General features: G+C 40.7%; 1 protein-coding gene across 5 annotated transcripts in view; it reads left to right on the top strand.

Annotated features, from left to right (window-relative positions):
* The window catches only part of Peak1 (pseudopodium enriched atypical kinase 1), a 209,360-nt gene that overhangs the window by 166,638 nt on the left and 16,237 nt on the right, over positions 1 to 26,485 (top strand). For all 5 annotated transcript variants that reach the window (XM_048416724.3, XM_048416726.3, XM_048416723.3 and 2 more), the window contains 2 exons: positions 2,675 to 2,859; positions 17,600 to 18,342. In XM_048416724.3, coding sequence (XP_048272681.2) covers positions 2,675 to 2,859; positions 17,600 to 18,342 — 928 coding nt within the window. The remainder of the gene's footprint in view (positions 1 to 2,674; positions 2,860 to 17,599; positions 18,343 to 26,485) is intronic.

Here is a 26,485-nt window from a genome sequence, read left to right as displayed (position 1 = left end):
TATTCTGAGACAGTCTTGCTCAGTTGCTCTGGCTAGCCTTATAGTCACACTGGAGCCCAGGCAGGCCTTGAATGGAATCCTTTTGTTCTAGTCTCAGAAATAACTGAGATTACAGACCTGCGCCACCAAACAGAGGAGGCCAGCCAGTCCCAGGGCTTTCCTCTACCTCCCCAGTGCTGGGGTTGCAGGCACATGCCACCTGTGTCCAGCTTTTCGTGAGTTCTGGGGATCTGAATGCATGGTCTTTTCTGCACAGTAAGTACTTTACCAACTGAGTAGTCTCTCCAGCCCCAAGCTTCTGTACGGGATTTTATGTCTGTGTCATTAGAACATACATCAACTGCAGACAAGGGACTAATCTGAAGGAATATCTTCCTACCATTCTTTATTATAAAAAAATTACACATGTGTCAGTATAGCAATATGAGACTTGAAATCTGCTGGCTACACAACTTCAGAAATGCTCTTTCTAAGCCAGCAGAGCCAGGGGTCCCTCTTTATATCAGCAGTGTGCAGTGAACTGGAAGTTCCATTATGGGCTCTAGCTCCTGGGGACAGGAGAGCTGGGAACGAATTTCTCCAGCAGCAGTCAGCAGGGCAGTCTGTGTAAAAATGCCACCTCTCCTCAATGGGCTGCCTTAGTCATCAATGCAGAAACCAGGCCTTCCACACAAAACTGGTTTCTCGTGACGTGGATAGCAAGAGGAGGCAGTAACAAGGGAGCTCAGCTTCCATGCCTCAGTAAAGACAAAGTGAAGTGACACTTCCAAGACACTCTCAGGCACCACTTCACATCAAGCCTGGATATTGCTGAGTAGTTATGCACATACTTAAAGAGAAAGAAAATATTCTCTGCTAGGCGAAAGTTAATAGAAATGACTTCTGATTTTAAGGCAGCACATATAAAGTGACTAGAAAATATCCCTCCTTTGAGAGGAAAAATGTTAAAGCTTCAACACTGTGCTTCTACAGTCAGATTATTGGTTCCCTAGAAGGACAGCCAGTATGGCCAGTCGATGAGCTCCAGGTTCAGTGAGAAACTCCATCTCAAGAAGGAAGAGAAGTAATTGAGGACCCTCAGTGGCATCCTCTTTCCCGAAGGCGTGCACCCATACATGTAGCACTCCCCTCAAAAGTTCCTATCCTGTGTCTCTTGCCCATAAAGACATCAGGGAGGATATGGTGAAGGGGTGATAGTCTCAGAGCGCCTCTCAGACCCTGAGGCCTTCAAAGACACCTGATCTGAGTGTATCTCATTGGCCAGCAACATGCCTGCTCAGCCATTTTCTACACCAGCAATTAGTGACCATCTGATCCCCTTGGACTTCATGGCCGCAGAACTGACATAATTTAGGTAGGGTGTGGGAGAGGGAAGAGTTAGCCAAAAGTGAGCTGGCAGTGTTTAAAAGAAAACAACTAGTCTTGCACTGATTTGTGACCTTAGGTTGCTTCAGAATCATTTTCATTAATGAGATTAGCCAGAGTTAAGCTTTCTTCTCCATTTGGCGATGCTTTTATCTGCCTAGCGTTAACTTACCAAAACCAGTTACATCCTTATTTGCATGGTGTAATCACAATTTTATTCCTAATTCTTTCTACATACCTCAGTAAATACTTTAATGTAGCAAACACTGTGTAGTAAGTAAAATAAATAAAATGTGGTGTTTTGTAGCACGAAGGGCAGGCTTGTTGGGGTTTCTGTCCTGCCTGGTACCCCACAGCCAGCAAGCCCCAAAGAAAATCACACAGAGGACTCCATAAGATTATAAACTGATTTTCCCATTAACTCAGGCTTCTTATTAGCTCTTGTAGCTTATATTAACCCATTATTCTTATCTATGTTAGCCACATGGCTCGGTACCTTTCTCAGCGGGGCAGCTTACATCTTGCTTCTCGGTGGTCTAGGCAGGAATAAGAGGAATCAGCTTCCTCCTTCCCAGAATTCTCCTGTTCTCATTGCATCACCTCCACTTCCTGTCTGGTTTTCCCACCTATCCTTCCTGCCTGGCCAATCAGCATTTATTTAAAACATGATTGACAGAATACAGACAATTCTTCTGCACCAGTGTTTGCTATAGTAGTAAAGTACTATTAAGTAATATAATAAATATAGTAAATATACCAGCTGATTTACTGAATTCCTGAGTGTTTTTCTCTTTAACCAGTTAAGGATTTTTATTACTACTGTTACCTCTTCTCTTAAAAAAAAAATAGATTTAGTATTTATTTAGACTTTCATGTATGAAAGTCTGAGACTTTTCATTTAAGAAAGTCTCAAACTTCCATTTAATTGTTCTATTCCTTGCCTCTTAATTCTCCAGCTCCATTTGAGGGTACCCTACCTCCACTAGTATATGAATCAAGGTCAAGCATCAAAATACTTGGTCTCTGCTCAGCAAGCTGATGACCCACTGTTATGGTTGTAGGGCTGTTAATTCACATCAATGGGAAATGCGTCTTCCATACATCTTATTTTTAAATTTCTTATTATTTTTTTCTAGTTAGCTTTAGCTATCCTGGAACTAGCTCTGGCCTAGAATTCACAGTGACCTCTCTGATTCTGCCTCCCAAGTACTGGGATTAAAGGCGTGCGCCACCATCCCCTACCCTATAAATGTCAGTTTTAACAGACCTTTTGAATTCTAATTTGATGAGCTGTCTGATTTTGTTTCAGTCATGTGACCCATGAAGTAGCAGAGGAATTTTCTCCTCAGGATCCAAAAACTCTTGCTGTCAAGCAAGATGGCACTTCCGTCACACCAGCATTGCCCCCACCTGACCTGGAAAGGGAAGAAGAAAAAGATGACGCTGCGGATCCTATAGATCTGAACTCCTGCAGTGCAACATATAGCAACTTAGGTAAGTGGGAATATTATACAGACAGTATTTGTACTTGCCTTTTTATGTGCTGGCTACATGTTATATTTCCCTGGAGGATCAAAACCTGTACCATCGGCGCTATAAATTTACATTTACTTCAAAAAATAATATTTGAGTTTTTACGAGACTTACTTTAAATGCTTGCTACCATGAGCCATGTGGGCCCTGCCTTGAAGAGAAAGAAAGGAACTTGAATTCAGTATAATACAATTGTGGAAACACACATGGAATATTCTTGGTGTTACACAAAGAAGGGTGTCAAAAGAAATCATTCCTGAGCTGACTTAACTTGTCAGAGGGAAGAAAGAATGTTCCAAACAGGCAATAAGTGAACAAAACTGTGGAAATACAGAATGGCCTGGTGCCACAGCCTTGCAAAGTCCAGCATTGTGAAGCATTAGGTACGATGTATTTCAGGTTAAAATCTCAGACCTTTTGTTATGTGTGATAGTGAACCATCAAAGGGCTTCAAGAAGACAGATGATGTTTGTGATTTAAAATGGGTATACATAGGCTATGGTATTTGGTGACAGGTACTCCTACTGCAGGACGACATAAGAGGATGAGAAAAGGGAGCCTCGGTTAAGATAGGGAGAGAGGACAGTGGACACATCAGAGGGGTATTTTAGGAAGGATAAGGTGAAGAACAGAATCTCTGACTAGAAGTATGAGTACTGCCATTGGAGATGTTGGTAGAGGCTAAGAGCTGTGTCTCAGGCCTACTGTAGTGGAGAATGTGCAAGGAGGGTCATGCAGAATTGCTTCAGAATTGCAAAACGTCCTCAGTTCTCTTTCCTCACTGTCTTTCTGGAATTCCCAGTGACTTCTGAATTTTCTCCCTCCCTTGAGTTTCTTTCCTCAAAGGAAAAAAAAGGAAAGCCTGGAGCAGAATAAGTTTTCTGGGGTTCTGTTTTTGTTTTTGTGCCTGTGTCCTGTGGGTGAGAAGAGGTGAGCAGATAGACTGTCTGCAGTATAGTGTGCCCACGGGATTCTAATGGACTGCTCACCCTGGTTGGAAACCACTGGAGTTTGTCTCCCAAGGACCTTGTTTCTCATCCCTCTTCCTTTTCCTCCATTGTGTTGTTTTAAGGGAAAAGGATACCAATGTCAGCTAGTATACTTGAAAATTGAAAATGATAGGTTTCTTAATTAACAAGTCCAAAAGATTGAAGCAATACCATAGGAGAAATGCTCTAATCTCCACTTGGGAGTCTCAGTCAGAACAGCCCTCAAGTAGCTGAAAGTAAATTCTACATGGAAAAGACTTCTAACTTCAGTTCCAGTAGATATTATTGTTGAGTGGCTTTTTAGACTATTCTCATTCTTTTATATTTTAGAAGTACATATTAAGATGAAGTTTTTACTTACTCTGTGCTCTAAAATAGCACATCAGGAATTACATATTGAAGATATTTTTGCTATTCCATAATTTCTCTTATGACAGCCTCAGTAAACTGTATCACAGTTTTTAGGAATTGATAGCCTACGGCATCAATTTCCATTACCAACTGGGTGTGGCAGCTGACACCCATAACCCAGCTCCTGGGGGCCTCAGCCAGGAGAACTGTGACTTTGAGTCTAACCTGGACTTTATAAGACTGTCTCAAAAAGAGAAAGAAAGAGTGAGGCATGGTGGCACATGGCTTAATCTCAGCACTTGGAAGATCAGTATCATCCTCAGCTACAGAGTAGAGTCAGCTTGAGGCCAGGCTGCTCTACATGAGACCCTACCACACACACACACACACACACACACACACACACACACACACACAATCCTCTTCTTAAAAAGATTTTATTTTATTTGCATTGCTGTTTTTTTTCTGCATTCATGCCTATGTAAGGGTGTCAGATCCTCTGGAACTATAGTTACAAATAGTTGTAAACTGCCATGTGGGTGTTGGGAATTGAACCCAGGTCCCCTAGAAGAACAGCCAGTGCTTTTAACCAATGAGCCACTATCCCTCCAGCCCCTCTATTTAAAACACACACACACACACACACACACACACACACACACACACACACACACACCAACTTTAAGTTTTACTATTTTCCCCCATTGTTAGATGAGGAAAGGAAGGCAGGGGAGGTTGGACCAAGTTAGAGCCCAGAGAGCCTTAGGTACTCAAGACTCTAATACTCTCAGTCATTAAATTCTTGTAAAGCACTGGAGGGCTGGGACTTTGATTAGGCTTGTTTGTTTCTTTTTTTTTTCTTTTCTTTTCTCTTCTCTCTCTCTTTTCTTTTCTTTCTTTCTTTTTTCTTTTTTTAGTTCTTTCTTTCTTTTTTTTTTTTTTTTGAAGCAGGCTTTCTCTATGTAGTCCTGGCTGTCCTGGAATTCGCTCTGAAGACCGAGCTGAGCTCGAACTCAGAGGTCTACCTGCCTCTGCCACCTAGGATTAAAGGTGTGCGGCACCATTGCCTGGCTAGACTGGGACTTTTGAGTCATCAACTTTCAGATTCAAAATTTAAGACTTTAAAAAATTATAGTTGCTTAGAATCTAAAAATTCAAGATGTCCTGTGAAAAAGTTGAGTTTAGCTCAGTGGCCGAGCTCTTGCCTAGAATCATAAGGCCCTGGTTCAGTGCCCAGCACTAGGAGGAGGAAAACAGATGAATTTCTTTCCTTTGTCGTAAGGATATGATGCCCATGTTATCCAGTCTTCCTCTGGGATTTTTCTTGTTCTTATTTTTATTTTTTAAAAAAAAAGAAAAAACTTGCAAGTAAAAAACATTACACACCAAAACTAACCAGACCCAACTCTAATCATCTCATTGGACTTAGCACAGTCATTCTGAAGCCGTCGAGCTTCTTCTGGTGGGTTTTACACTTTAACTATCAGATAAACTTTTATGCACTTATCAAGTACTGAAAAGTGAAAAATCCAAAACCTAGTTAGAACTAGAAAAATAACTAGCTTTCACTCCTCTTTAAGCGCTTAAAAGTGGCTCTGTGCTTGTCTTTGTGTGGTTTGATACATGCTTAATTTTTCTGCCTTGGAAGAGTAACAGTTAAGGTTGGTTCAGTCAGTTCTAGAAGCTGAGGATTTGGGTTTATTGCTCTTTCCCTGGTGTAATAAGTATGTAGGTGGCATTTGGAGCTCTTTTTGATTTTAAAGACATTCAGCAAATCATCCCCTTGCAGTTTTAACTGCCCCTGTGGGTAATTTTTTGTGATTTAAAGCTCCAGTTACTTTTTTTTTTAATGGTACTGTTGAGCTGGACGTGGTGACCCGCACCTATAATCCTGGCACTTGGGAGGTAGACAGGAGATCAGTAATTCAAGGCCAGTCTGGGAAACATGGGGCCATATCTTACAGACAAATCAGGAAAGGGGAGCAGGGAAGACAGCTAAGTGGGCAAGAGCACTGGCTGTGCAAACGTTGAGACCCTAGTTTAAATACCCAGTATCACCTAACAAACCAAGTTGGGCCACACATGCCTGTCACCCCAGATCTTTTTTTTAAAAAAAAAAAACACAATCTTTTCTCATTTTACATACCAATCCCAGTTCCCACTCCCTCCCCTCTTCCCACTCCCTCCATCTTCCCCACACCACTCCTAAGAGAGGGTAAGGCTTCCTATGGGGAGTCAACAAAGTCTGACACATCACTTTGAGGCAGGACCAAGGCCCTCCCCACTATATCTAGGCTGAGCAAGGTATCCCTCCAACGAGAATGGACTTTCAAAAAAGTCAGTTCAGGCACTAGAGATAAGTCCTGGTCCCACTGTCAGTGGCCCCACACACTGCTCCAGCCTCACAACTGTCACCCACATTCAGAGGGCCTAGTTTCGTCATAGTTTCCCCTACTAGCTCAAGTCAGGTGTTTCTGTGGGTATCCCCATCATGGTCTTGACCCCTTTGCTCATATTATTGCTCCTCCCTCTCTTTGGCTGAACTCTGGGTGCTCGGCCCAGTGCTTAGCTGTATATCTCTGCATCTGCTCCCATCAGTTGCTGGATAAAGATTCCATGGTGTCGGGGCTGGAGAAATGGCTCAGAGGTTAGGAGCATTGCCTGCTCTTCCAAAGGTCCGAGTTCAATTCCCAGCAACTACATGGTGGCTCACAACCATCTGTAATGGGGTCTGATGCCCTCTTCTGGCCTGCAGGCATATACACACAGACAGAATATTGTATACATAATAAATAAATATTTTAAAAAAAAAGATTCCATGGTGTCAATTAAGGTAGTCATCAATCTGATTACAGGGGAAGGCCAATTCAGGCACCCTCTCCACTATTGCTTAGGGTCTTAGCTGGAGTCATCCTTGTGGATTCCTGGGAATTTCTCTAGTGCTAGGTTTCTTGCTAGCTCCATAATGGCTCCCTTAATCAAGATATCTCTTTCCTTGCTCTTCCTCTCTGCCCTTCCAGTTCCCTCGTGTTCTCCTCCTCTCTTCCTCCCCCGTTCCTCCTCCCCTTCCACCACCACCCCCCGACACTCCCAATTATTTTCGGAGATCTTGTCTATTTCCCTAGGGGGATCCATGTATGTCTCTCCTAGGGTTCTTGTTACCTAGCTTCTCTGGGGTCATGACCTATAGGCTCCTTATCCTTTGCTTTATGTCTAATATCTACTTATGAGTGAGTACATACTGTGTTTGTCTTTCTGTGTCTAGGATACTTCACTCAGGATGTCTTTTTCTAGTTCCATCCATTTGCAAGCAAATTTCAAGATGTCATTGTTTTTTTACTGCTGAGTAGTACTCCATTTGTAAGTGTACCATATTTTCTTTATCCATTCTTCGGTTGACGGACATCTAGGTTGTTTCCAGGTTCTGGCTATTATGAATAATGCTGCTATGAACACAGTTGAGCAGATGTCCTTTTGGTATGAGTGTGCATCCTTTGGGTATATGCCCAAAAGTGATACTGCTGGGTCTTGAGATGGATTGAGTCCCAACTTTCTGAGAAACTGCCATTCTGATTTCCAAGTACAAGTTTGCACTCAACTCAAAAAAATCAGTAGCCCTCCAATATACCAATGCTAAGAGGACTGAGAAAGACCTCAGAGAAATATCACTCTTTAAAATAGCCACAAATAACATAAAATATCTGGGGTAACACTAACCAAAGACCTGTATGACAAGAACGTTAAGTCTTTCAAGAAAGAAATTATGGAAGATGGAAAATTGAAAGATCTCCCATGCTCTTAGATAGGTAGGATCAAAATAGTAAAAATGGCAATCTTACCAAAAGCAATCTACAGATTCAATGCATTGCCCATCGAAATTCCAACACAATTCTTCACAGACCTCAAAAGTAGCCCTAGTGCTATTGGGATAGGGACAGGAAGCTTGCTGGAGCTTTCTGGCTGCCAGAGTAGCCCCAGGTTTGTGAGAGACCCTGTCTCGGGGAATAAAGTAGTACGTCACTCTACATGGTGATCACATGGATCACAGGATGAGCTGGCCTTCACCAGTGGATTTTACAGCATGTCTGCACCCAAAACTATTTCCCAAAAAAATAATAGAATATCTCTTTTTATTAAACCTTAGACATTTTCCTGTTGCTTGTGTCTTGAAATGTCTTGAAGATGGATAACTGGTTGTCTTTTATGTGGGTGTGTCTGACTATTATCTTGCTAGAATCAGAAGTGTGTAAGAAGTTCTATTCTGTTGAAACCCAGCTGATAACTTTATGTCTTCTTTGTTCACTTTGTAACTAAGTACTCTGTACATTACTTTTTTAAAAGCTCAATCAAGTCTCCCTTTACTCCACATATTTTTTGGCTGCTCCTCTTTCTGTATCCCTACAGCCTAGCACATTATCTAAAACACACAGGAGGTGCTAAGAATGTGTTTGAATAAATGAACTAAAAATGACTGCAGTGTTTGACTTTTGAAGATTCCTAGATGAAAGAACTCTGACTGCTCACAGGAAAGTTCATGTAAGAGATTTTCAAGTCATAGTTTATATGCTCTATTAATCTGGCTTATTTTTTTCTCATATTGGACGTGCATAAGTTTCCTAACTAAGGAGCTGTATGAATTTTGGCTTCGTTTCCTAAGGATCTCCATAAGAACCTGTCCACATTACTCATTTTAGTCACTTAGAGCAAATTCTTAAAGCTGCACCCCTCAAACACCAATGCAAAACATTAAAAGCGTTCTGCCCGCGGTACATTGCTGTCAGTGTTAAAGGTAAGGGTGGCTAACCATAAAAGAATGGCTTTTATTATATTGCTGGTCTTGATGTTGTGGTTATAGAGTGTGCCATTCAAAATGCCACCTCTTAAGGCATTCTGAAGAGTACCTTACAATGCATATTTACTCAATAAACGGTTATTGAGTAGGTATCATTCCATACACGATAGTGTTAATTATCTGAACCAAAGATTAAAGTATTGCAGTTAAGGACTGACTTATTAGATTAAGGCACTTGCCACCAAGCCAGACAACCTGAGTTAAATCCCTGGATCCGCCATGGTGGAAGGAAAGAACCAGCTATCCAAAGTTGTCATCTGAGCCCCCAAACTTGTGCATATGTGTGCGTGTGCATGCGCACAATAAATAAATAAATGAATTAATACATAAATGCGATAAACTTTTTTTAAAGAAATTGTAGTTAGATTATCTGGAACTAAAAATAAAGATGAAGTTGACAGTTTTGAACATTTGTTTGAGCATTTGTTATATCTCTTTGTAATTATTTCTATTAAAAGAAATGTATTTTGTTCCTAAGTCAGTTGCATTCATATTTTAAAATAGTTTACTGTATCTGAGAATTAGTTAAAAGAGTACAGTATTCAAATTACATAGATAACTTACCCCTAAATAAATGACCTGTGGCTTGAGGAAGGTTTTCTGTGAGGAGGCCATGTAAGCAGTGGGCTGTCAGCTGCTCCGCTGCTGGCGTTCTTTAAAGCAGTCTGTCTATTTGAGGATGCATGCAAGTGGCTGGAGGTCAGCCGGTTTTATTGTTCGACATGAAGTTGTTGTACCCCGTGGCTTGCCGGTTGTTGCTTACGTTTCTCTGCTTGGCAGATGAGGTCCTTTCCTCCTAACTCAGAAACCTGCTGCTTGGGAACAGTGCTGGCCTCAGCCAACGCAAGACCCTATTCATTTGACAAAACTGGTGAACAGTGCTGGTGTTCTATAACGTGCAGTGTGTATTTCCGTGTTTGGACATGACTGTCTCTTTGTTCCTTTCTCTTCCCATGTTCATGTATGTTACCTACCTTGAGATGGGGGATAGATTAGAAATGAAAACTGAACATATACTTTAAATAAGGAGATATGTTCTCTTTTTTTGCAGTTCTTTTTTTTTTTTTTTATTTTATTGAGCTCTACATTTTTCTCTGCTCCGCACCTCCCCCGCCTCTCTCCTCCCTTCAACCCTGAGATATGTTCTCTTAATTGGGACTTTAATCCTACTGGTTAGCAAGCAGCTGTTTAATACCAGCTGGCTCTAGTTCCAGGTAAGGTCCTGGGAACACTAGCATAGCCTTCGAAGACCTGCCCTTTTGGAGAGAAAGGCATGAGGCTTCCCTCCTTCACGTCCTAACTACTGTGTACTGAGAGGTTTGTGAAAGTGTCTTTTGAGAGGGATCTAGGTCACAAACACTACAGCTTTTACTAATAGAGCCACTCATCCCGGGAGCTGTGCGTGGGATGACTGGAGGCAGAGAGATCGGTCAGGAAACCATACCTTCCTATCTTGTTAGAGGAGTGACTTGTGGCCAAAGGGCAACTCCTTTTTAAATGTGTCATTATTTAGGGTCCTATGATGTTAATGCTACCAGATCACAAACAAACATTTATTGTGGTTTGCTTTTAATGTGTCTTTCATATTTTCATCACTATAATGATGTAATTACGATTTTAAGTTTTTCATTATGCATTCTTTTAAAATATTTATTTTAGAGATACCTTATTTTTTGTGTACCTATACCAATCTTGTATTATGTATTATAAGAACCTTATATCCATCATTTTTATTCCTAGTGAATTAGTTTCCCTTTCTGTTGAGTTTTCATCATTTGCTTTGCAGACAGTGGTATGACACAGGGCTTTCTTTATCTGCCCGTCTGAAGGCACACTTAGGTGGGGAAGAATTATAGCTGGAGTGTGGAGAGGCTGGAGAAGAAGAAAGGAAGGCTTGAGTTTGGTTTAGTCAAACATTGTCCAGAGGTCCTTTTCACTATAACAAGGCAAGATTTAGAATTGATCTTTTTTCCCCCTTTCCATTTAGAAAGCTGGTATGCCGCAAAAATGTAGAGTATGTGGTGTTCTGTCTGCTGCTGAAAACTGAGCTCTGGTGTCTGGGTCCTGGAGACTTCACAGGAATGTACAGGATTAAACATTTAAAATCAACTAAGATACCAAACTTTGAGGACATTGACCTAAATGATTGGAATTTGCCCCCCTCCCACCCTTTGTGGGAGGAAATAAAGCACAAAAACATGAAGCGCTTTGAGATAGAAGATAGCGTGACCTACTTGCAGGGACTGTGGAATGCTCCTAGTTTCATTTAGAGTGGCTAAGTTCCTGATTCTCTTTTGAAAATCCCCATATCGCCCATGAGATCCTGTGCTGCTATTGGAGGAGAGAGGCCTGGAATTATTTTATATCCTGCCACTTTGGCTGTCTCTTTCCATTTAGAAAAAATAATCAGTTCTGTTGGTTTTCTGCCCTTCAATTCAGCAGCCATTTACTGTGCAGATGCTCTTTGTCTTATACCACAGGAGATTCAGAAAGGATGTATAAAACACTGGAAACAATGTAACAGAGCTCAAAGATTACAGGAGCGAGTGATGCCTTTGCTTCCATTTGGAGGTGGAGAGCAGAGAGTAGGAAGGTGTCAGTTGAAAAGTTTGAGCTGGGCCGAAGACAGAATACTTTTTTTGCTAAGGCAAAGATATAAAAATAGGGATTCTAGAATGACTCAGTGGTTAAGAATGTGTTTTGCTCTTACAGAGGACCTGGGTTCAGTTTCCAGCACCACATCAGGTGACTCACAACCACCTGTAATTTCTGCTCCAAGAGGGATCTGATGCCTCCACCTCTGCCAACACTACGCTCACGTACACACACATATAATTAAAAATAAATCTAAAATAAATATGAGAGAGACAGACAGACAGAGAGAGAGAGAGCTCTTAAAAGAACAGAAAATATGGACCGGACCAGCTAATGCAGCAGTTAAGAACATTGCTGCTCTCAGAGAACCTAGGTTTGGTCTCCACACATGGCAGTTCACAGTCATCTGTAACTCCAGTTCTAAGGTACAGTAACAGGAGTAATTCATGTTGAAGAGTAGCTGAGAGATAGTGAGAGATAAGACAAAGAACCTTGACCAGCTTGTAGAAAATCTGAACTTTATTCCGAAAGTAGCACCAACCTGCCCACTCAGCCCTCTTCCACCTCTCGAATAAGCACTAAAGAACTGTGTACACCTTGCCTTACTTCCCTAATCCTCAGGTAATCTTTAGAGGAAAAAAACAGGTACTTCTGGAACTCTCCGTGCTGCTCATATCCTCAGTTATTGCTGGTTTTCCTTATTTGGAGAGATAAGTAGAAAATGACAGCCAATAAAACCTTTCCTAGCACTTACATAAAAATTGGGTGATATTTTCTATCTGCATCTATCTCTCTACTTGCCTAGCCACTCATTCTTAGCCAGATTCTTGCTTAGACTCATATATAAAAATAAGACATAGTCCCTGCCACTAGTGCGCAACCCAGCAGCGAATTCAGACTGTGACCTGAGAAGAGTAATATGTATGTATGTATGTATATATGTATGTATGTATGTATGCTTAGAGAAAAACATACACAAGGCATAGAGGATCAATTATTATGGGAGGGGTATAGTAGACTTAAACACTCCCTAGAGGCAGAGTGTTTAAAGATGGGTGAGGAATGCCAGAGATGTAACTTAGCAGCAGAGTATCTTAGCATGTATGAGACCCTGGGTTTGTGCTCCAACACTAGAGAGAGAAACAAACAACCCAACATGGGAGAAGTGGGAAGCTTCTTTCAGTTGTGTGGCCGTGCCACATCTTGTTTGCCTATTCAGTAGGTGGTAGACATTTGCATTGTTTCCACTTTGGGGCTGTTAGGAATAATGCGGTATAAGTACATGTTCTGGTCTCTGTGTCGATGTGTTTATTTCCAGTGGCTATCTCTGTAGGAGTGCGTGTGCAGGCTCATGTGAAGACTCCATTTTACTCTTTGAAAAACTCCCAGGATGTTTTCCAAAGTAGCTATTCTTTCTTAGATGCCTACTAGCAATGTATGATCATCCAGATTTCTCCACATCCCACCACGACTTACCTGTGAATTTTATTACTGTTTTTTTTTATTATAATGATCCTAGTAGTTGTGAAGTATTAGGGTGTTATTATATCATTATCTAATGAGTATTGATGTTAGACATTTTTCATGTGTGTATTGGTCATTTGTATATCATCTTTGTATAAATGTCTGTGTGAATCACTTGCCCATTTTTAAATATTCTTAAAAGAGTTCTTTATATATTCTAGATGCAGGTTTCTCCCCAGATATGTAGTTTGGGCACATGTTCCCCTACTCTGTGTATTTTTCTCCTCACTCCCTTCTTCCTTTTGATCGCCTTTTGATCTCTCTCTTTCTTCTGCCCTTTCTCCCTCCTCTTCCTCGGGTGTCTATCCAAGGTCTTGCTATGTAACAATCTGTCCTCAGCCTCCAGAGTACCAGGTTTATAGGCACGTGTCACCATGCTTGGCGTTTTCTTTTACTTTCTCAAAGATGTACTTTGAAGCATATAATTTTTTTTAATTTTCTCTTTTATCGCACTATTTTTGTTATCTTGTTTTATATTGGGTGTTAGAACTAACCATTGCCCAAGAACACAACCATTTATTTCTATCGTCAAATTTGTCATATTTCTGGAGTAAGGGTATAGCTCAGTGTTAGAGCATGTTTGAAACTTCGCATTTGATTCTCATCAAAGAGTAATATAGAGTTTTATAGTTTTAGCTCCTACATTTAGATCTTTTTATACATTTTAGTTTCTCTTTGTTTACAGTTTGAAACAGGGGTCCAACTTTAATTTTTATTTTTGGTTTTTTTTTGCATATGTGTATTCACTTGTCACAACCCTGTTTGTATTTTCCTCGGTTGAATTGTTTGGACAACCTTTGTCAGTATTAATTGACCCATTAATATAAAGTTTTCTTTCTGGCCCTTCAAGCCAATTCCATTCTTCTGTATCTTTGCTCTTATACTAGGTACTACACTGTCTTGATTACTATAACTTTGTAATGAGCTAAAACTATTTTTGGCCACTCCTAAGCTACTTGTGTTTTCATCTGAATTTTAGGGTCCCCACATCAATTCTGCAAGAAATCCAAATGAGATTTTCATAGGGATTGCATTCAATCTGTAGGTCAATTTGGGAAGTATTTCCATCTTAGCAATATTAAAGTCTCTGATCCATGAGCTTAAATAGGCTGCATAAAATTAGTCATTTTAATAATGTGACTGATTTTTAATAACATAACTAATTTCCATTTATGCTGGTACTTTTTAATTTCTTTCAGTGATGTTTTATAGTTTTCAGCATACAACTCTTGCTTAATTAAATTTTTCCCTTAATACTTTAGTCTCTTTGTTGCAAATAGGGTTATTTTCTTAATATCAATTTTAGAGTAGTCATTGCAATTGATTTTTGTACAGTAATCTTGTATCTTGTAGTCTCACTAAACTGATACATTCTTTTCTTTTGTTTGTTTACAGCAAGTTCTCATGTAGTTCACACTGGCCTCAAACTTGCTGTGTAGCTGAGGATGGCTTTGACTTCTTGTTCCCCCTGACTTCATGTCTCGAGTGCTGAAATTACAAGTATATACCACTACATTCAGTTCTGTGATGTGCTAGGAATTGAACCGAAGGCACCTTGCATGCTAGGCAAGCACACTACCATCTGAGCCCTGGCATATTACTTCTGGTAGATATTCATGTGATTCCTTGGGCTTCTCAAAATACAAGATTATATCATCTGTACATAGAATAGTTTTACTTCTTTCCCATCAGGATGCTTTTATTTGTTACTGTTTTCAGATTTCCATGGCTGGTGCTCAAGTAGAAGACAGAATAAAGATGGTGATGATAGAAGCCTTGTATTCCTGACATTAGGAGGGGAGCATCTAGTCTCTTATCATCAATATGTTAGCTCTTGGTTTGAAAGAAGCTATCAGGCTGAGAATGATCCTTTCTGTCCCAAATTTGTTGGATGTTGTCATGGAAAGGCATTAGATTTTACCAGATACGTTTTCTACAAATCTGAGAAGATCATGTGAAATTGTTTTTACTTTTGTATTTTGTTAGCATAATATACTGATTAATTTTCAGACATTAAAACCCAACCTTGCATTTTTGAATAAACTCAAAATTCTATGGCATATTATAATGCTTATAATGTTTAAAGTGTTGCCAGGTTTTATTGCTAATGTCTTACTTTTTTCACTGTATTCATAAGTAATAGTAGTCTTTAGTTTGCTTGGATGTCTCTGGTTTGTTGTGTAGGTATCATTGCTTCTACAAAATTCAAAGTAGAAAGTGTTCCCTCTTCCCTTCTACTTTTTGGAAGACATTGGTAGTAATACTTTGGTTTAATTAATATTAAGCATTTGGTAGAATCCATTAGTGAACCCATTTAGCCCTGAGTTTTTCTTCATGAGAATTTAATTATTTAGTTGCTTAGCTAGCTAGCTAGTTAGTTAGTTGTATGCTAATAAAGGTCACAAGTAAGGGCTTATGCATTTCGGGCAAGCACTGCACTAAGCCAAATCCCAGCTGGAAAGTCTTAAAAACCTTTGCTCCCTAGAGCTGTATATACTTTGCTTATTCTCCACTGCCCTTCTTCCTTTTCCTCCCTTTCCCTTCTTTCTCTACCTCCCTATCTGAATCCCCACTCTCTTGTACATTCTCTCTGTATATTTTGTTTGTGTTTAATGCAGCTTCCTTACTTATAAAAATACTGCTGTGTGCTGTTAGTGGAGAAAGGAGAGCCTTTGGTTTGCTGTATATATGTGGTAGTTCATACTTTATTTAAACGCCTAGGTATTCTTGATCAAGGTACTATATGTAAGACATAGAATATAATTGTAATCACAGTTTATATTGATTCTTGTCCTTGGTATTTATTTCTTCAAGCATGTGGTTTTAACAGAACACCACTTATTAGTATCTCAGAAGCTTCTGTATTTGTGACTTTCCTCATCATTGTGACACAAGCAGATCATGGAGGAAGGGTTTGTTCTGGCTCACAGCTTAAGGGACAGTCTCATGGGGGTGGGGGTCATGGCAGTAGAAATCCGAGGCAGCTTTGCATCTGCAGTCAGGAAGCAGAGAGATAAGTGCTGGTTTCTAGCTCACTCTTGTTTTATTCAGTTCAGAATCACAGCCCAAAGTCTGGCACTGCCCACATTTGGAGTGGCTCCTCCCACTCCAATTAGCCTAATACAGAAATCTACACACATATCCAGAGGTCTCCTAGGTGATTCTAGATGAGATTGGGTGGATAGTATTAGCTTCACACAATTCGTTTACCTGTACTCTCTATGATTATAAGTAGCAAAATGTCTTGATTTCCTAAGACTATTGTAATAACGTGCCTTAAATGGGTTGCTTAATACAACAGAAACTAATTATTTGAAAGTTGTGGAATCTAGTTACTCAAACTGAAACTTCTGTCCACAGAACCATGCTTCTTCTGAGACACTAGGTAGAATCTGTTCTTGCTTATGCCTAACGTTTAATGATGGCCATCCATCTTTGTCATCCTGGTTTATAGTTAAATCATTTCTGTCTCTGCCCCTGTAACCACATAGTACCCCCCTTATTTGTCTTCATGTTGTATTTTCTTCTTATTAGAATACCAGCCATATTTGATTAGGTTCTTCCTTAACCTCAACCTTATATTAACAAAGACCATTTCCAAATGAGGACCTATTCATAGATAACCAAGGGTTAGGACTGCAACATAATGCAATCCATAACCAGGCATTGTGCTCTCCCTCTATCTCTTGAGTAAAGGCTTCATTTTTTTTTAATAACATGACTAATTTTTGTAACTTTTGTAGAAATTTCATAATATATTTCTGTTTTTAGAAAAGTAGTGTCTTCTTCCCATTATGTAAGAAACAAAGTATTATTGAACCCTCATGTGCTTTGCCCTCTAAACATAAACATTGGATACATTATATGCACATATATGTAATGGCAGGTGTTATAAACAATGTAAAACCAGAATGCTGTTACAAGAAACAGAATAATATTTTGTCAGGCTCTGTACAGTGGTCCCAATTGCTAGTTTCAATTCAATAAGTATTTCCCTGATCCACAAATGCTATCATCTCTACTGTCACAATTCAGATGTTTCCAGTGTCTGTCCTTTCTTGGTGCTGTGGCATTGTAAGTGTTAGCATCATTGGGAACAGGACTGGAAAATTCTGGATTCCTTTTTGGAAACAAAGCCCACCACCTAAACTGGTGTCACATTCCTCTGGCAGAGAAATGCTGAGACATAATTCATGTTTGTTGCTCCAGTCAAGCTTCACATTCCTATTCATTCAATGTTCATTCCTTGGCTTCACATTTTCAGTGAAAGCATCGACTGATGCTTAAGATTTCCCATGCCTAGTTCTCTCATTTCTACTTGCTCCAGTTATGAAATGAGATTGAAATTTTTGATTAATTTTCCTTTCTTCTTTTCTTAACAATAACACAGGACAGTCTAGAGCAGCTATGATACCTCCCAAGCATCCACGGCATCCCAAGGGAGCTTCGGATGATGCCATTGCCTTTGGAGAGAAGACAGACCAAGAAATATTGAGTGCTTCCCAACCCACGCCGCCCCCACTGCCAAAGAAAATGATACGAGCCAATACAGAGCCGCTCTCCAAAGACCTTCAGAAGACCATGGAAAGTAGCCTTTGTGTCATGGCTAATCCCACCTACGATATTGATCCCAACTGGGATGCCAGCAGTGCTGGGTCGTCTATTAGCTGTGAACTCAAAGGACTGGACATTGAGTCTTACGACTCCTTGGAGAGACCTTTGTACAAAGAGAGACCTGTTCCTTCAGCAGCAAACAGTATCTCCAGCTTAGCCACTCTCAGTATTAAGGACAGATTTTCCAACAGTATGGAGTCCCTCTCCAGCCGACGTGGTCTCTCCTGTAGACAGGGTCGAAGCATCCAGAAACCACAGAGACAAGCACTTTATCGAGGACTTGAAAATCGGGAGGAAGTGGTGGGTAAAATCCGAAGCCTTCATACAGATGCCTTGAAGAAATTGGCTGTTAAATGTGAGGACCTCTTCATGGCTGGGCAGAAAGACCAACTTCGCTTTGGAGTGGACAGCTGGTCAGATTTCAGGCTAACCAGCGACAAACCGTGCTGCGAAGCTGGAGATACGGTCTATTACACTGCCTCATATGCAAAAGATCCACTCAATAACTATGCGGTCAAGGTAAGAAAATATCAAAAATCTCACCTTAAACTTTTTTTTTCTTTTTCAAGACAGGCTATCTCTGTGTATCCCTGTGCTGTCATGGAATGCTATAGACCAGACTGGCGTCAAGCTCACAGAGATCCCCCTGCCTCTGCATCCCAGGTGCTGGGATTAAAACTGTGCACCACCACTGCCCAGTGTTTTTATTCAAACATTCTTTTGAGTTTTTTGGGACAGGGTCTTACCATGTAGCTTTGGCTGGCCTTAAACTATATAGACCAGGCTGGCCTCAAACTCATAGAGATCTCCTGGCTCTTTCTTTGCGAGTGCTGGCACTAAAGGTGCGCACCTGCATGCCTAGCCTTACCTTACTCTTAGCCATCACCTTGTTACTGAGGTGGCTCTGTTCTTTCTTCCCACTTTCTTTCCTGCAGTTCCTTCATTGTGTGAAAGTAAGTGAGCTTCCTATACTGGCAGATATATACTCTAATAAGCAGGGTTTTTTATGAAAAGGAAAAATAGACATTAAAGAGAATAGGAGAAACAAACATTCTGCAGGAGTCTAGAAGTACTGTGACCACATACCTGATAAGAAGCTTCAGGGATGGATGATTGATTTTGGCCACAGTACATGGGTGGTGGGCTGGTCACATTGTTCCTCCATCAGGAAGCAGAGAGAGGGGAATGCTTATTCTCAGTTAACTTTCCCTCTTTTCTTCAATCTGGGACCCTAGCCTGTAGGACTGTGCTGCCCACATTCAGGGTGGGTCTTTCCTATTCTTTCCAACCTTTCTGCAAACGCCCTCATAAAAACCACCTCATAGTCACACCCAGAGGTGTGTTTCCGTGATACTCATAAAACCCTTCACATTGAGAATGAACATTAACTATCACAGACCTTAACTCAGACTTCTCTTAAAAGAAGTAGCCGCTGAGCCTCGGCAGTTTGCAGTGGTCACCTATGAAAACGAGACTGTTGTGCCTTCCAGTCCATGTTTCCGTATCTCTACCATGTAAGAGATCCTTGTTTGCCCCTCCTCCGTGACTTCTTGCTCCCTGGGAAACACTTCTAATGACAAAGGTAACTAATATTTAATGGTCACACCATGCTCATAAGGTCAGGATCCTTTTCTCCAGTTGACACATGAGGAAGGTTTTGCTCAGTGAGGTAACTGACTTGCTTGAGGTCACTTAGCCTCAAGTAGAGCTAGAATTTAAGCATGGCTATCAGGCCAGCAAAATGACTCATTGAACTAAAGCACTTGCCAACAGGGCTGATGACTGACTTTGATGAGTTCAATCCCTGGGACACAGCTAGTGGAAGGAGAATATACACTCCTGCACTTTGACACACACACACACACACACACACACACACACACACACACCAATAAATGTAATTTTTTAAAACCTCAGGTATTTCTGATTTAATGCATGTCCACTGTTCAAAATAGCGCACTATTTTCAGAGACACAGACCACTTGACATGAAGGATTCCTGTCTGGTTACACTTGCTATAATACTCAAGCACAAATCTCATGAGTGTAACAAGTGTGGTGTGGACTAAGATCTCTAAGGATTTGCCTTCTGATCCTGACTTCACCATTTTGTAACTTTGTTAGTAATAACACCTATCTTTGGGGCTATTGTGTGGCTAAGTGAACTGTCTTTGACTGCTTCCCTACTTTAAGAAAGTTAAAAATCTTTGGGTCTCAAAGATGTTTTTTCCTCGTCTCTCAGATGTTTAAAATGATATGCCATGTGCCTTCTGAGACTAAGGTGACGATTAAGTAAGATAAGCCAAGTGAAAGAGTTTAAAAGCACAAAGCTCAGTATAATGTTCTCCATTCCCATAGCCTCCTTTTACTGATTCTATTCACTGGTTCAAAACCAATTAACATATCTAAATGACTTTTACACGTTAATTTGGCTTAGAAGAACCAGATGGTGTCTTAGTAAATTAATAGATAAGATAAACAATTGCCTTACCTGCCTATCAAGACCTATATGTTGGACCAACTCTTTAGCTGGTGGCTTCTCTGCAATTGCATCACCTCCACTGCTGACTGTCTTGACCCTCTGCTGCAGCCCACACGTTTAAAATTAAACCAAGGGACAAACTGCAGAGAAAAGATATGGACTCAAGTTAATATATTACTATGAGTATAAAAAGGCATTTTGAGATTCTGTGTAGCTCTCAGGAGCTATTACATCAATTGGGGTTATAGTACCTTATCTATCTTGGGTCTTTATTGCTACAGATCACCAATGCAGAATGAGTACCTATTTCAGAAAGGGGCATAAAAGTATCTGTTCTTTCAAAACAATTGAGAAGTGGGGCTTGACTAACTTTATGTATTATTGCCACGCAATCTTGTCTCTTTCCTAAATCAATGGTGTAGTATTGATTTCTTTGCTTGTAATAATACAAAAGCAATCTCAAAAGAACAGGTGGCGAGTGATTATATACTGGGAGTTGTTGGCAGGTTTGGAAAAGGGTGCTTTATACTAAATGCTGAATATAAATGTCTCTTTGAAGGCTTTCTGGGCATTTCCAGAAGTATCTAATTGACTATACAACCTTAAAGGAATAAATTCTAAGAAATCTGAGAGCCCTGCATTTGCAGAAATGAGCAAAAGAAACCAATGGTTGGCCCAAACAATTCTTTTCAGTGTTTTTCTCCTTAACATATCCCTTTACCATGTTGGTGGAATTTAGAATAGTAATAGATAGGACTTGCCTCTTAAAATATTGCAAAAGGAAGACAATTTGAAAGGTAAAGGACCATACCTACATATTCATTGTAGTGGTAAACTATTAAAATATCTACTTTGTCAGCTTTTTTTAGGCTGCCATAACAAAGTATCATAGATTGTGTGGCTTAAATAATAGGATTTGTGTGTATGTATGTGTGTTGTTGGAAATTGAACTTAGGGTCTTGTGTGTGCTAGGCAAACACCCTACTACCAAGCTAAATCCCTAACCCAACAATAGAAATTGATTTTCTCATGTTTCTGGAAGCTGAACAGTCCAAAGTCAGAGTTCTAATTTGGTTATTTTCTGATAAGGGCTGTTCCTTCTGAGTCCTCACGCCGTGATGAGAGTCACTAAGAACAGACATTCTGGTCTTTTCTTAGAAGGACACTGTTGTAGCCAGGTCCCAACCATATAACGTATTTAACTTTATCAAGTATGGTCTCATACTTTAAAGCTTCAGCCTGTAAATGTGAAGGCGACACTACTTAGTTCCTAGGAATCCATCATCCTCCCCTCACTTCAACTCATCTTTGTCACAGGCAGATGCATCCCAGTCCCCTGAAAGGTCTTACTCCCAAGAATGAACTCTAAAGTCCTCATTTAAGTCTCATCTGCATATTAGCTAAATGAGATATGAATGAGATATGAGTGAGACTTAAGGTGAAATTCGTCTTAATGCAACATTGTTGTCTGTGGACCTGGTAAAACCAGACAACTTACTCGCTTTCCAAGTATAGTTGTGTACAGGCATAGGATAGACATTCCATCCTAAAATACAGGAAATCAGAAGGAAGAAAGGGGGAAAGATGGGTACAAACGTCCAATTTTCGCTAGTCTTAAATGCCCTTAACTCGTATTTCTCTAAAAAATGCCCTCATTTGATACTCTGTCACTCATATGGCTCCACAGAAGGCTCTCCCACCCTCAGGCACTATTCGTTGTCCCCCTAGCTCTCCAAATCTAGAGAAGAGGCTCATCATTGGACACCCAGAAGGAAACAACTATCCACTGAACCCTTAGTAAGAACAACAACATTGATACCTTTTTTTGAAAGTTTTTTTTTTAAAAAACCTTCATATGTATGAGTGGTATGTGCGTGTGCTAATGTGAGTTTATGTGCATTCCATGTGTGTGGGTGCCTGTAGAAGCCAGAAGAAGGCATTGGGTTCCCTGGAACTGGAGAGGTACAGATGGCTGTGAGCTGGTTAATATGAGAACCAAGGCCAAGTCCCCTTTAAGAACAGTAAGTGCTCTTAATCTCTGAGCCCTCTCTCCAGCAATAGTCTGACTCTCTCTCTATCACCCCATGGCCTTTTTCCTTTTCCTTTAACATAATGCACACGGGCAGCCGAAGAGCTCTGTGGTGCAGGCCTGTAGAATCCAAGCTGTCTGGTAGTCTTTCCATGCCATTCTTCTTTCTCCATCCCCTCTGGACAGAAACTGCACCCAAACCGGCAGTCTCTGCTAATGTACTATCTTGTCCCTCTTCCTGACTTCCACTGAGAAGTTTGGGAACTATACCCATGGCCTCTTTATTAAATAACTGTTTGGCCCACATCCTTAGTGTCCTGTGAAGAACAAGCTTTCAAGTCTGGTGTGGTAATACACACGCCTAACCCTAGCACACAGGTGGCAGAGGCAGGAGAATCAGTTCGGGCCGTCCTCAGCTATGTAGAGTCTGAGGCCATGCTAAGTACATGAGAGTTGTCTCAAAACAAAAGATTAAGCAGTCTTCATCTTCTTTCCCCTTTCCTGTTGTCCTTTCAGCAGTCAGGAGAAACAAAGATACTCCTTCAGTGCCTGGCTTGACCAGCTTCATCTCTCGTGTTCTTTCCTCAGCAGACCACTAGCAGACAGTGCAGTCCAATTCTCTGTCACTTTGTGTCGTGTGTCACCTTTCCAGTAGTTCCTAAGATGGAGTTCATTTCATCAGAGACCTCACTGCCAGCTGCATTAGCACCTATCTCTGCTGTCGCTGTCAGTCCAGTTACCCAGACTTTTTCTAACATCATCTCTAAATGCTTTCAGCATCAGCCTAGTCCTAAGGCTGCTTCTAAAACATTCGTAACTGTTGTTGGAGTGGCACCCCCACACTTTTTGTTTACTTAAACTTATAGAAAAGCTATCATAGTCTCTATAGCCTAAGAGACATTTATTTTTCAAATCCTGGAGTCTGGAAAACCTAAGGGCCAGGCTGACTTGGCTGACTTGGATTCTGGTGAAGGCTTTCTTTCTGTAAGCAGCCACCTTTTCAGTGTATCCTGACATCACAGAGAGAGCAGGGGAGCCTTCAGGTGTCTCTTTACTGCAAGTACATTAATGACATTGTATTAGGCTCCTACTCATAACTTGTTTAAACTTAATTACCTTCTTATTGCCCTTTTCTCCACCTGCAGTTGTATTGGTGATTAGGGCTTCAACACAGGAATTCTGGGAGACAGCTCAATCCATAGCAGGTGCCAGTGTTGGCCTTTGTTGTAAAACGGGTGGTTTTTAACTTGGGACTTTTACTGAATTTGAAGGTTTTCCTATCTCATTTCTTCTAATTTGTCTTCATCATGAGTAGCTTTATTTGTATTGTTCTTAAACTAAAAGGCAGTGTAATACAGAATAAAAAGCTTTGGAGTCATCTGGGCCCACATTCTAAAATGTATCTCTATTGTTAAACAGGTCAAGGAACTTTTTTGGTTTTTACATCTGTGGAAGCTGGCTGCCATGCCTACTCATAAAATTGTTATAATGCACATGGTTGTGTAGCAAGACTGCTTTTATAAACTATAGAGTGCATTTAAATACAATGAGACAATTCATTGTTGTTAATACTGGGAAAATAGTCCACATTCTCTAGGTTACTATTATTATTCTTTAATATTTAATATTATTAAAGAATTTATTATTGTTTAATATTGGACATTCTCCTAAGCATATTTAGATAGGGTCTTTACTTAGATATTTTCTTTCTCATTACTTCAAAGATATAAGCATCTTTTTTTCCTCTTAAGATTATAGAAGAATACTACAAAATGTAGCAACCTCAAGAATTTCAGTGATGCCAAAATTAGAAACAAATTAAGCTCCTGATATTAAGAAATAGTTTAATAAATTATGGCACATTGTCCCGTTTAAATGTTTGTAACCATTAAAAGTGGTGACTATAAAGACTATATAAGATGAAAAATGTTTATTGCAAAGTGCCATAGAATATCAAATAGTATAAGCACAACTTTGTTTAAAATGACCTATAGAATAGCAGTATACAATTAAATCCTATGTGAGAGTGATAATCATTATAGGTGATTGGGTTTTGTTAAAAGATTATATCTTGATCTGTTCAGTGGCAGGGGCAGACTAGAGCATTTGAGGTTGTAGATCATCACACTGGGTTTCCTAAAGGCACAGGTACCCTTAGGTGTCCTTGCTTTTTCTGCTCAGTAGTCCTGTCCTCAAACATAAATTCTAAGTAGCTCCTAGTTCATGTTCCTCAACTTTCACACATACTGGTTTTTCTGTCTGCATTCCCTTTTCCTGGAGACAGTGTGACTCAGTGAGGAGTTTCAGCCTTCTGATCTACAGATGACCTGTTCCACAACTACCTGAGGGGTCCTCACTAACAACCATCTCCGTGGTCCTAGTCCTTACCTATAGAACTGGAATCGCCAGCAGTGGGAGCTGCTCTCTCCCGGCCTCCTTACCTTCTCTTTCCGCACCTCTAACCATTTTCAGCCTTTAATCCCAGCACTCGGGAGGCAGAAAAAGGTGGATCTGTGAGTTTGAGGCCAACCTGGTCTACAGAGCAAATTCCAGGACAGGCTCCAAAGCCACAGAGAAACCCTATCTCAAAAAACAAACAAACAAACAAACAAGTTGGGGTTCTTAGGGGGGCTGGAGAGATGGCTCAAAGGTTAAGAGCACTGGCTGCTTGTCCAGAGATCCAGAGTTCAATCCCCAGCAACCACATGGTGGCTCACAACCATCTACAATGAGATCTGGTGCCCTATTCTGGCCTGCAGGCATACGTGCAGGCAGAACACCATATACTTAATAAGTAAATAAATCGTTTTTTTTTAAAAAAAAAAAGAAGAAGAAAGAAAGAAACTATAGGACTTAATATGTGTGTAGTATTATCATGCTAAGTTGTACAAATAAGCAGTAATTCTGTTACACAATATAGAAACATTCATGAGTCTCTTACCCACCATTACTTTTGACATCTACTGCAAGTACCATGGCTTTTTAATTCTTATATACTTAGAACCTAGTACACTATATAATAGTGGACATTTGATAAAATATTTCATGACCTTTCAAAAAAACAGCATTGAACATTGTGATATTCTGTAGATTTACAGCAATACATATGCACCAGACAAAAGCCTTGCCCTCCCAGAGCTTATAATACAGTTGGGAAAACAAAACATAAATAACACTTAAATAAGACAGATTATAATGAAGGTTCAAACAAAGGGGGTTGATTCAAAATGAATGGTTTTAGAAGAAAATCATAGTGAGAGAGACCCAAAAGACTCAAAGCAGGGAGGTCACTATTGTGTTTTCGCAACAGTCCAGGTAATTGTGAGTCCATTGCTGCAGTAGGACAGAGAAAAAGAAGGGTCATGTGGTTAAGAGTTGACAACGGGTGCCCGTGTATAGTTAGTGCTACATGTAAGATGGAGGCAGCAGCCATAAATTTCTAGGCAGGACAACCCCAAAAGGATGGCAGTGCCATTAAATGAAATATGAATCAAAGATGAGGTGTTGATGAAGCATGCAAATGGCGGCCAGCTAGACACAGGAGCTCAGGGCTCATCAGAAGTGTGAGGCCTAGAAAGACTAGCTCCGACTAGCTGGGATGTAGGAGACTGCTGGTGGGAGAGAGCAATGTGAGGAAAGGCAGACACAGAAGTGACTGAAAACATGAGCTCAAGCATCTCAAGACAAGTGTTCGGTCTTGGGTGAGCCTCAAGAAAATTCAGTGACAGTGTGAGTGGGGGAGAGATGCCCCTGCTTTCTCCTTGACCCTCACTTCCTGTGGCATTCAGGAGAGCGGGTACTGCAACTCACCAGCTGACCCCGCTGGTGAAGGCACAGGTGAACTTGCCCCAAGGTCCTGAAAGTGGGAGAGCTGGCCCTACACTCCTTGTTTGCCCTCCTCCCTCACTCCTTGCCCCCTGCAGCAGATGAGAGAGTTGACCCTGCCCCTCACCAGATACAGAACCAGGGAGAGTGGGCCCTGCACCTCGCCTGGGCAACACAGTAGAGCTGACTCCGTTGATGGAGGCATAGGGAAGCTGGCAATGAGAACGAAAGTGTGAGAGACTGAGCCGTGCCCCTCACCAACCATATATGGTGCTGTGGACAAGAGAGAGAAGCACATCCCCACGCCCCTTGATGCCTGTGATAGGT

The sequence above is a fragment of the Myodes glareolus genome, chromosome 4 (genome assembly GCF_982192425.1).
Source record: "Myodes glareolus chromosome 4, mMyoGla1.1, whole genome shotgun sequence".
NCBI lineage: Eukaryota > Metazoa > Chordata > Mammalia > Rodentia > Cricetidae > Myodes > Myodes glareolus.
This window is presented reverse-complemented; position numbering and strand designations above follow the sequence as displayed.